General features: G+C 39.7%; 1 protein-coding gene across 1 annotated transcript in view; it reads left to right on the top strand.

Annotated features, from left to right (window-relative positions):
- Positions 1-3,776: 3,776 nt before the first annotated feature.
- DopEcR (G-protein coupled receptor DopEcR) overlaps positions 3,777-12,267 on the top strand; it is a 347,233-nt gene continuing 338,742 nt past the window's right edge. The window contains exon 1 of the mRNA XM_067146544.2: positions 3,777-4,027. Coding sequence (XP_067002645.1) covers positions 3,895-4,027 — 133 coding nt within the window. The 5' untranslated portion in view covers positions 3,777-3,894. The remainder of the gene's footprint in view (positions 4,028-12,267) is intronic.

Below are 12,267 nucleotides of genomic sequence, written 5' to 3'. Positions count from 1 at the left end.
CAAGGGCCCTCTGATATTAATCACTGCGATGCTGCACTAAGTGTTATCATTAAAACTGCGTCAAGAAGTAAACCACATATCTACATAATTGAATACTGCAAATTATGATCCTTCTTATGTAGTTTTCCTAGGCTTGTGGCGAATTATCACTATTATTATCATTGGTGTTCCCGCGAAATCTGTTGGTTTGTGTCGAGGAAATGGGCAGGAAAGTGATGGTAATATACAGTTCGCAGGTTGAAACCTTGTAAATTAACCACGCGTTCTGACACAAACACCATCCTAAGCTACGCGTCACATCGTCAAATGTCTTGTACGATAGAGAGGGTAATACCAAGGTCACGCTGTACCCAGAGTTTCTGTCTCTCCTTAAGCGTAATTAGGGCTCCAGTCTCCGAACTCGCCCTGCGTCGTTCGTATACCGGGCAGGGGATAAAATGTTATTTGACCGAGCTCGATAGCTGCAGTCGCTTACGTGCGGCCACTATTCAGTATTCGGGAGATAGTAGGTTCGAACCCCACTGTCGGGAGCCCTGAAAATGGTTTTCCGTGGTTTCCCATTTTCACACCAGGCAAATGCTGGGGCTGTACCTTAATTAAGGCCACGGCCACTTCCTTTCCACTCCTAGGCCTATAAGACCTATCTGTGTCGGTGCGACGTAAAGCAACTAGCCAAAAAAAATGTTATTTTCACCCAAGTTCTTCATAAATTGATGCGGAAAACGGCACATATAATTTACGAGGCTTTCCGACATGTCTAGCAGCATGGTTTTAAACGTTTTCAGTATATAGATGTATTATTATTATTATTATTATTATTATTATTATTATTATTATTATTATTATTATTATTATTATTATTATTATTCTGCTCTTCCCACATCTGTGTGGTCGCGGGTGCGAACTGTGTAGCATATGTAGATTTGGCCGCATTAACAGCCGTATGCCCTTCCTGACGTCAACAATATATAGAATGATATCACTGTTGCGTGTTCCTGTGGTAGTTGGTAGTATAGTGTGTTGTCGGAATATGAAGAGGAAAGTGTTTCAACAAACACAAACACCCAGTCCCCGGGTCAGAAGAATTAATCAGATGCAATTAAAATCTCTGACCCAGCAGGAAATCGAACCCTGGACCTTCTGAACCGAAGGCCTCAACGCTGACCATTCAGCCAATGAGTCGGATACATATATAGATGTAAAGGTGAGAAATGAAGATATATATATATATATATATATATATATATATATATATATAAATAGTGTGTGTGTGTATATATACAAAATTGGCTTTACGTTGCACCCACACAGATAGGTCTTATGGCGATGGTGGGCCTTAATTAATTAAGGTACAGCATCAGCTTTTGCTTGGTGTGAATGCGAAACAACGAAAAACCATCTTGAGTGCTGCCTACAGTGGGGTTCGAACCCAATGTCTCCCGAATTCGCGCCGCTAACCGCACGGCCAACTCTCTCGGTGAAATAAAGAGAAGTAGATATTTTTGCCAGAACATAAGATCGAAATAACATCACACTTTTGTGAATTTAACAAAACATTGATAATACAGAAAGAGCCGGGCTGCGTGGCTGAGGCGCTGGCCTTCTGACCCCAACTTGATAGGTTCGATCCTGGCTCAGTCCGATGGTATTTCAAGTTGCTCAAATACATCAGCCTCGTGTCGGTAGATTTATTAAAAATACTCCTGCGGGACTAAATTCCGGCACCTCGGCGTCTCCAAAAAATCGTAAAAGCAGATAGTGAGACGTAAATTACATTTACTATAACAAAGAAGAACAACTTACGTGCTTGTGTTTTTATTTCACGTAGCCTATATCATTCAACTGAAAGATTCTGAATCCAACATATTTAGTGCATATTTGGGCAGTTTATAGTACATATTTGCATGCATGCTTTGTGAATTGTAGAACACAATATTCTCAAAACTATGAATAACACACTGGGGAAAATGGCTGAATTAATTTGCATTAAAAAAAGTATATGGGAAAACGAAATTTGAAAAATAGTAACCAATATTTCGTGATTATCAAAACATAAGAGAAATCTATAAAATCTTATAACTCGAGACTTGGTTAAACCTCTATGACTTACACAACAGTATTAAAGATTTCAGAGATAAAACTAATACCACCTGGCATTACCAGCGTTGCTTATACTTGCTACAATCTCAAGCAGAAAATAAAGGATAATTTGTATTATTATTATTATTATTATTATTATTATTATTATTATTATTATTATTATTTCCGGATCGATGGTTAAATGGTTAGCGTGCTAGCCTTTCGTCACAGGAGTCCCGGGTTTGATTTCCAACAGCGTCAGGAATTTTAACCATAATTGGTTAATTTTCCTGGAGCGAGGACTGGGTGTATGTGTCGTCTTTATCATCATTTCATTCTCATCACGACGCGCAGGTCGCCTACGGGTGTCAAAAAAGCCCTGCACCAGGCTTCTTCGGAGGCCATACGCCATTCATTATTATTATTATTATTATTATTATTATTATTATTATTATTATTATTATTATTATTATTCATAGTAGAGCCTCTAACGACCGAATCCACCAGATTTTCATCCTTTCGGAGTGTGCTTTCTTCTTTGCATCAGAATGGACATGCTTCAGTCGAGTTGGGACTTCTTCTTGATGAACCTATCTAAATTTGTGTGTGAGTGGTGCTCTGAATTGAATGTCTATTTCTGTGATTCCGTACTTTGAAAGATCTTTATCGACCTCCACCAACCAAGCAGGAGTCGTTTTGAGACTTCTGAAGTAGGATAATAAACGTTTCAGATTCTTTCAGCTGGCAATCTGAAGAGATGAGCATTAAAAGTTATCCTTCTTTCCCGGATTAGGTTTGATATCTTCACGGTATGGGTGTATATTTTATTATTATTTTTATTAGACCCTCCGTGGCTCAGGCGACAGCGCGCCGGCCTCTCACCGCAGGATTCCGTGCTTCAAATCCCGGTCACTCCATTTGAGATTTATGCTGGACAAAGCCGAGGCGGGACAGGTTTTTCTCCAGGTACTCCGGTTTTCGCTATCATATTTCATTCCAGCAACACTCACCAATATCATTTCATTCCATCTGTCAATCATTAATCATTGCCCCAGAGGAGTGCGGCAGGCTTCGGCAGCCGGTACAATTGCTATCCTCGCCGCTAGATGGAAGCTTCATTCATTCCATTCCTGACCCGGTCAAATGACTGGAAACGGGCTGTGGATGTTTCTTCTTCTTCTTATTATTATTATTATTATTATTATTATTATTATTATTATTATTATTATTATTATTATTATTATTATTATTATTATTAATGGTCCTGAGGTTCACTCACCTAACACAAAAATGAGTACCAGGTTAATTCCTGGTATCAAATGCGTTTTTGCTCCGATTATTGTCAATGGAAGCCTTTACCTTCCACCCCCTCCCCCTCCCCAAAGTGCCTTGCTTTTTGCTCTGCATTGTTATTGCTATTATTATTAATAATATTTTGTATAGTATTGTATCAATAATAATTGTCCTTCTCTCTCCAGATGAAGTAAATAATACAAAAATTGAGTGAATCTGCATTGATTTTAGTAATAACCTATGTCAAAATATATTATTTACTAGGTATAATCTTCTGTATTGGTTTTAGTAACATGTTCAAATATTGTACGTGAGTTACTAGATATCTGTATTCGTAAATTTCAATTGTTGGTTTCAGCTCCATGAGGCGTTGGGACGGCAGGCGCCGGTGATAGAGCGGGCGATGGTCGGGTGCTGTTGGCGGGGATGGATTTGCCCCGCTGCTGAAGGCCCGGCCCGCCATGGCGCGTTGCTCGGGCGGCGGCGGCCCCTGCAGCTGCGCCCGCTGAGCATCAAGCCGCGATGATCATCCTCACGGAGAACAACAATCACTTCACCCTGGAGACTCTAACGCAAGCGGGTATCATTTTCGTCATGGGGGTAGCCATCATCGTGACCAATGTCCTAGTCATCGCTACCTTCCTCAACTTCCGCGGTAAGTCAACACTTTCAAGTTGCTTTAAGAATAATAGCATTTGGTGTATAGCAATGTGTCTCTTACCTTGGACTCTATAAGCTGAAGGGTGGATTTTTCAGCATTTCTTGTTCCGATACTAATATATTTCAATATTCCACACACAGAGGTTGAAGCACATCTCACACACCAAATAATTTCATATAATTTCTGATGCTAATATATTCCAATATTCTACAAACAGGTTGAAGCACATCCTACCCATAAAATAATTTCATATTTATAAAGTTGTTCTTTCTTATCAGTATATCAATCCGAATTATTAATTACTCGGACTTCTTGAGTGCCAAATATTTCCAAACTAACTGGCAATTGTGTGCCTCGTCAAGATTGTCAGTGATTGGATTGATTGGATTGGATTGGTTTGGATTGGATTGGATTGGATTGGATTGGATTGGATTGGATTGGATTGGATTGGATTGGATTGGATTGGATTGGATTGGATTGGATTGGATTGGATTGGATTGGATTGGATTGGATTGGATTGGATTGGATTGGATTGGATCCATCCCTCATTTTCTGTATTATGTGATTATGTAGTTCCATATTATTGTATATGAATGTATCCCTAGGTACTCAAATACATTTATTTACAACTTTACGTATTTGCTTCCCTGTCTTTTCGGCATTTTTATGAATATAATACTGTAAAAGCAATTCTCGATGCAGAATATTATATTATAAAGGATGTTCCCAAACATGTGGGAAGTAATTGGTCTCTGGATTGTACACCCAAACAACACAAAAATACGCTATAAACATGCACCCTTCGGTAGTTCCTGTACGATTTACAGGCTTTCCAACTGTGTACGGGAAGTATTTGTAATAGCCTCACCTGGCACATCCCACGCTGAGTAGCTGTCACCTTGTTGGTGTATGAGAAGGGATAATGCATTCTAATTCAAGAAGTACTCAAAATGTCCTCCATACGACTGAATGCACACCTGAACACGCTAACTCAGTGACTGTCTGACGAGGTCCTTCACCACTGTGTTTCTAAGAGTGCGAACATACCGAAGATGCATCACGGTCGAGGTTTACGTCGCGGTCTAGGTCGATGACGGGTGAACTGTCAGAGTGTTTAATTCTTTCAGTGTTTTGAGATGTCTGTCAGTGGGCTGACGTATATTTTAGATCTTCAGATTTACGGAAATATATTTCTCTTTTCTAGTGTTGTGCTCTTACAGTTATTGAACCATGTATTCAAGTAATAGTTCAGACAGTGACTCGTTGTGTTTAAGCTCAAGATAGAGGCTACAGGTACTTTCAAATCATTCAAGCCGTCAGAATAGTGTGCATACTATGAAGCAAATCCACAACTTATTTGAAGAACTGAAACATCATCCGGGCAGATTCCATTCATACCCATGAAATATTCCGTTATACCGTATACCGTATATACAGTATAGTCGAATCGAAAATTTATATTTTCAAATGCAACTACCACACAAATTCAATTCTAGCGGAGGAAAGGTTGGTCGTGACGAATAGGAAAGAAGAGTGCAAAATATATAATATTTAAATGTAATGTAAACAACACAATTGTGTACGGTTTGTGAACTCGTATGTTTTCTTTTTTATGTTTTCAACTTACACAAGAGAAATAACGTTTTTATACCTGTGGTATTCATAATAAAATCTCTGTAGTTTCGTTTCAGAAATATATTGAATTAATACTGCAACAGTGTATTTTTAATTTTCGTAAGAAATGAATTAATCGTAGTAAAAATAGTTTTAGGAAATGTTAATTGTAAAACACATTACAATCCATGTTTTTTTTTTGTTATCAAGTGTCTTCAAAATCGGTGTAGCAGGAGGTTCGTAATGAGGAGATGATCCAGGTTGATGTAGTGAATGCTCTTCCATGTTGAGCCGAGTGTTGCTACTACTACTACTACTACTAAACGTTTCCATTCCACCCCTGAAGGGGGAGGCGGGCCTCTTAGACGGTGACGCCGTCTCTCAGGCCGGGAGATTTGTTACGGTGAAGGAGATGTGCGGGGAAGGTGAGAGGGTTGGCGGCCGTGGCCTATACTACGAACTGTCCCGGCATTCGCCTTAGTGCAGGAGAATGGAAAACCACGGAAAAACATTCTCAGGACAGCCGACGGGTGAGACCAGGAGTGAAGTCCGGCACTGTGCCCCAGGCCCGTCTCCCGAATGCAGAGGCGTAGAGCCACGGTAGAGCCGTGGCCAACATTCCTCTGCTCGGTTGGCCGGTCAGAGTACAGAGCATATGGGACAACAACCCACTCTGCATCTACCGACGCCGACTGGTGCCGAGGGTAAGCAAGTTCAAAGAGCGTTTGTTACACTTTCATTAGAAATATAAATTTTTCCCTGGGTGATAAGTTCTTCATGTGAGGAAGAATATAGTTGAAAAACCTACATCCCATGTAGCTGGAGAATTAAATACAGCATATATTACTTGTCTGAACCGAAATGAAGCTGTGACACAAATGTTATTAGTAGCAACACGATATTATAACAGTTCCAAAACCACACACATAACCTTGGCTACACGGCGGGATATACCACGTGACCTCAGTCTAGAAAATCCGATCAGGAGGAAGATACATCAATGCCTTCCTTTCTACAGTGACGAGATCAAAAACTTCCTTGTCATAGCGCTAGATCTCCATGTGAACCGCGAGGGTGAATGGTAGCGGGCATCTTCGACATGTCCGTACCCTAAAAGGCTATAATTAATATAACCTAAACAATCTGTAATGCAAGGATGTTCGCTTGTTTCTTATAGTTTCATATATATTAATTCGAATAGCATTTTGTTTGCATAACAGTATTCCTAGTGCTGTGATGAGGTATTTTATGACTGATACCACTTGGCTCATGATATGTGGTAGTTTTTTAAGGGAAGTGGGAAAGCCCTATCTTGATAATGTTAAATTGACAGAAGAGATGCCCCGTTATCTCAGGAAGTATTAAGTTGAGAGCTTTGGTATTTTTACTACTTGTATTTACACTATTTCCATAAGTACTGAAAAAGAATGGAATGGTTGGAGCAAACTATTGTAAAGTTATGAATTTATTTTATAAGTTCCAAATTTTTTACAAAAAAATTTCATTAAATATGTATGTAAATCAGAAACTATACATGAGAAATGCTTTTATCCGGTTCAGTAGCTGTATCATGGCACACTCTCTGCAAACAATGAACTACGTATCTAGTGTACAGAGATAATGGGTGAAAAAATGCCATTTCTCAGAATATGAGTTCAAAGTAGAACAGGATGTTCACTCACACATTTAGTTACCCAGTTTGACACTTGTGCATTGATATATTAAAATATTTCTTTAAAATGCTTCCAGGTGGCGTATTAAAATAAATTACTCACCATTTTAATCAGGAGAGTCCAAATAATTTAATTAGGTAAAATTTGGAAAAAGTTATTTTTTAAATTTTTGGCTTTTCCACTCCCCTTAAAGAGTGTACTTGGTGTTTATTTTTTCCAGTTACTGGATGTTTTAAAAAATTAAGAAACGATTTTAATCATGGGAAGAAAATTTGTCAATTAACGAGATATAAAGAACACTCCTCGAAGGAGGAGTGGCTTGAATTACATTTTAGATGGGATATAATAATTTTAATTCCAGGCTCCTTCATCTGGAGTTGATAAAACAGAATTGAAAAGAAGCAAGCAAGCTAACTGACTCGTGATCATAGCCACGCTGATAAATAGAATTGAATCCTGACCTGTTAACCTAATGATAGCTTAATTGTGTTAGATTTTGGCTATATACTTTTTGTTTTAGTTCCTTCAAACACTGTAAAAATATCAACTCGGAAACGTGTTCCAAAGAAGCTGATAACCACAGAAAATATAAAAGTATGAATGCAATGCTTTTCTGAGATTCCGATAATACAATAGTGAACTGTTTTCGTAAACTATGCAGTTTATTTCATTTACTTCCTCAAATAATAACATTAATAATTCTACCGATTTCTTCTGTTTTAATGAATGATACAAAACTTGCATGCTGAAACTTCCACAGATATTTAGAATAATATTAATTTGAGAGACTAGAGAGACGTTTCGAATTGGCCACATTCTTTTTTACTCAGTTCAATGAAACATTCAATGTCAGCATGACTATCAACGTTTGACAGGTTATGAATTTTCGTAATATATACTCAAAATCTATAGATATGTTGGGGTGTTTCTATCTTTAGATAAGACTGAAACCAAACCTCATGGCGCTACAGCCTTGACAGAACTTGGCGTACCAAGCGACCACTGCTCCGCCTGAAGGTCTGCAAATTATAGGGTAACGTGTGCTTAGAGTGACGAATCCTTTTGGTAGTTGTTCAAGGCTCTCCTGACCGGGGTCGCTATCTCACCATCAGATAGCTCCTCAAGCGTTCTCAAGCGACCTCGAACCAGCCCTCAGATCCATCTCAGAATCCCTGACGCAGTTAGGAATCGAAACCGGGGCTTTCTGGTAAGAATAAGGCTCACTACCCCTAGACCGACGTTGTAGCTCTTGAGTTAAGACTGCTAGAGAATAGTGTATAGGCCTACAAAGAGCTCATTCCTTACTAGGAAAAGCTTAGTTACTTCCGCCACAGTACCATTAGAATTCCCTTTAGAACTAGATACAAAAATAAGTAGATACCAATTTAAAGGTTCTCTCAATAGATTAATGTTACGAGTGCAAGTGACTGAGCGGTGGGCCTTCGGTCCTCAGTACTCCGATTTCGATTCCTAGCCGGATCGAGAGATTTCAATCTTAACCATTTAATTTCTTTGGATCGGGGACTGGGTATTTGTATTGTCATCTACATTCTCGCAACTCACACACCGTACACAACACTAACCTATTTTATTTTATATTGATGTAGAAGCACGACGCACACAGTTTATACCCGACTGGTCAGCTAATCCTAAGTCAGGACGCGCACAATTTATACTCAATTAGTCAGATAATGCTAACCCAATATATACAAGGAGGAAAAGTTCACAGTCCGCGACAAATAAAGATATCGACTGATGAAAGGGACCGCCAATGAAACCTCAGTAAGTTTACTAATATTAATATGGGAAAGCAATAAGAGTTGACCAAGAAAAATCGTTCAAATACAATAAAGTTTTGAAGAATAATGGTTTTTGATTAATGTCTCTGCAATAGCTGTATATTTTAAGCAACAGAGGGCAGCCAGAATTTGGCCCAAAATAGGAGATTAACGTGCCAATATATCTTCCTACACCAGTCCTCACATTCAACAACCTTTAAATATCAATCGATTGCGCCAGGAATCGATCCTTCATGGGAAACGAATAATTCAATAAACTAGGCTACGTAGTAAATACGTCAGTCTTTCAAAATGAGATACGAACGTGACGCAGTTATTTGATCAAATATTCGGCGAGCACGGTTAATTGTACCGTTTGTACTGTGAATTATTTTAAGAAGGCACAAAAACATGAAAGCATTATACTGTACCACGCCTTACTTTAAAAATGGACGTTGTAAACAGCAAGTTACGTATCATCATCAAAGCTACATTATTTAATGAACACAGGTTTTTAGCAAAATTCATGTCAATTAAGTTAGTGCTGTCCCTTATAAGACTACGGCCATGAAACACAATCGGTCGCATCCCTTCTAGTGAGAGAGAGAGAGAGAGAGAGAGAGAGAGAGAGAGAGAGAGAGAGAGAGAGAGAGAGTGTGTGTATGTGTGTGTGTGTTAATTCAGTCCAATACCCTGTGTATTTCTGCTATTAGTATTTGTAACTGGGGCTATAACTGGGAAGGAAGCAGGAATTTTATCTCTCTCCTGAAGAGTATTTACTGTAACAGACCAGCCCATTCAACTCCTTCAAACCAGTCATAAATCCGTAATAGTCGGAAACTGAACCTGGACCAACCAGACGGAAAACAGCTATTTTAACAAAAGCACCTTTGACTAACAGACTTGACCCTCGAACAAAGGCTCTCACACATCTCTGTAAATCAGGCGTACACAAATCTCTCGCTTTAACTTGAGGGTGCCCGTGACATGCAGCGCACGATCTATTTTCAAGAGAAAATTTAACATAATATTTTTATCTAGAAGGATATTATTATTATTATTATTATTATTATTATTATTATTATTATTATTATTATTATTATTATTATTATTATTATTATTCTGCAGTAAATATGGAGAACAACACCCATTATTAAGAAACTAGCATATGTACCCGTTCTTCGCACGGGAATTGGTAATCGATTTCACGATTCCTTCATGAATTAATGCGAAGTTACATGCCTGTATTCAAACGACAACTGATATTTTTTTTGTTTTTGTTTTTTTGCTAGTTGCTAGTTGCTTTACGTCGCACCGACACAGATAGGTCTTATGGCGACGATGGGACAGGAAAGGACTAGGAGTGGGAAGGAAGCGGCCGTGGCCTTAATTAAGGTACAGACCCAGCATTTGCCTGGCGTGAAAATGGGAAACCACGGCCACGGAAAACCATCTTCAGGGCTGCCGACAGTGGGGTTCGAACCTACTGTCTCCCGAATACTGGATACTGGCCGCACTTACGCGACTGCAGCTATCGAGCTCGGTAACTGATATTCTACCAAAGCACGTGGCAGTAACGTGAATTACGATAAAGCTGAATACAGTGGAGACAGAATGAGGACAATCGCAGGGTTTATTGAACGATACAGTTCCTGATCCGAAGTTGTGCATAATTCTCGGTAACATATTGTTGTTAATCTGAAACCGACAGTGGCGCTGTGGCTCAAACTCATGAAATCAATTGTTGACGATAACCCCTATTATTAATCAGTTCTATCGAAAAAAGTAAAATGGCTTTATAGGTAAACCCTTTCACCCTAGGTAATATTCTGGTCCATGTGCAGACAATCATGACATTTCTTCCTCACGTGTAAATTATCAGTCTGATGCTCCATAGCTGCTGAAAAGAAAGGAAATATCATGTCCTATGGGTCGGATTCCTCATAAAAATGGAGGTCCCATTGCTTATGATCACAAAATTAAAGGTCACGTATATCTCAATCAGTCAGCAGGTGTTCGAAATGACCACCATTGGCGGAAATACGGCGCTTTAGGAGGAAATTCTCTTGAACCCGCCTCAGTACCTCCTAGTTTGGACTGATGTCCTCAGCAGCTTCCAAGACACGTTCCCGGAGCTCTTGCATGGTTTCCACTTCTTGGCGATACCCCTTAGATTTCATGTACCCCCAGAAGTATTAATATAAGGGATTTAGATCGGACCTTCTTGCCGGCCAGCCGATAGCGCCCAGTCGCTCAATCTATCGCAGTGGATAGGTGGCGGTGCACGTCAGTAGTATGTGGGGGTGCTACATAATGTTGGAACTACATGTGCCGTCGGGTGTGGAGTGAAACATCCTCTAGCAGTATTGGAAGAGTGCCTTCCATAAACTATAAATAAGATACGCCAGTAAGTCTACGAGGCCATCCCGCAAGTCCTATGATAATGCCCCCCAATATTCCTGTCCAAGCCTTAATGGAAAATCGAACCTGGTAGTGGGAAGGTCTCATGTCATGGGGATTGCTCTCCGACTACACATGCGTGTTGTCAAAATTGAAGATCCCATTCCTCGTAAACGAGGCTGGTCTGTGAACAAACTATGATTCAAGAAGTCTTTGGGTTGACGATAGACCCATTCACAGGAGGCCATGCCCCGCGCATAATCTCCTCTCCGATGGTTGCTAAACACGCTGCAGATGGTACGGATGTTGCCGGTCTACCTGTAATGTTCATAGTTCAGTTCAATGGTACACTCCTACCATGGCCGTGATTTGGCGAGAACTCCTGCATATGCGGTAGTCTGCACGAAGATCACTTCTAGGCCCACCACGCCTGGTCATGACATTTCCAGTGTCAGCTGTTCCCTGTATGGCTGCTACAAGACAACCTCTCACTAGAAGAGATGAGAATGAAATGAAGCCATTAAACTTCTGTCACAGATCACATTTCTGTTTACTACCTTTCTGTGAGATAATATGTCATCTGGTGAATTGACTGAGTAACTAAGGAATTTATTTACTCGTCATAATAGACTGCCGGTATAGCCCGCCTTGGATTTCATAAGGACTTAATATTACTCGTCCAGTACCCTGGAGCTGCGAGTCCTCAATGTGTTAACTGTTCGTTTAACAACATCCGTACACCCACTTCTTCACATATTATCATCTCACT

Source organism: Anabrus simplex, chromosome 4 (genome assembly GCF_040414725.1).
Source record: "Anabrus simplex isolate iqAnaSimp1 chromosome 4, ASM4041472v1, whole genome shotgun sequence".
NCBI lineage: Eukaryota > Metazoa > Arthropoda > Insecta > Orthoptera > Tettigoniidae > Anabrus > Anabrus simplex.
Note: the sequence above shows the minus strand (reverse complement) of the source record. Positions and strands in the feature narration are given on the sequence as shown.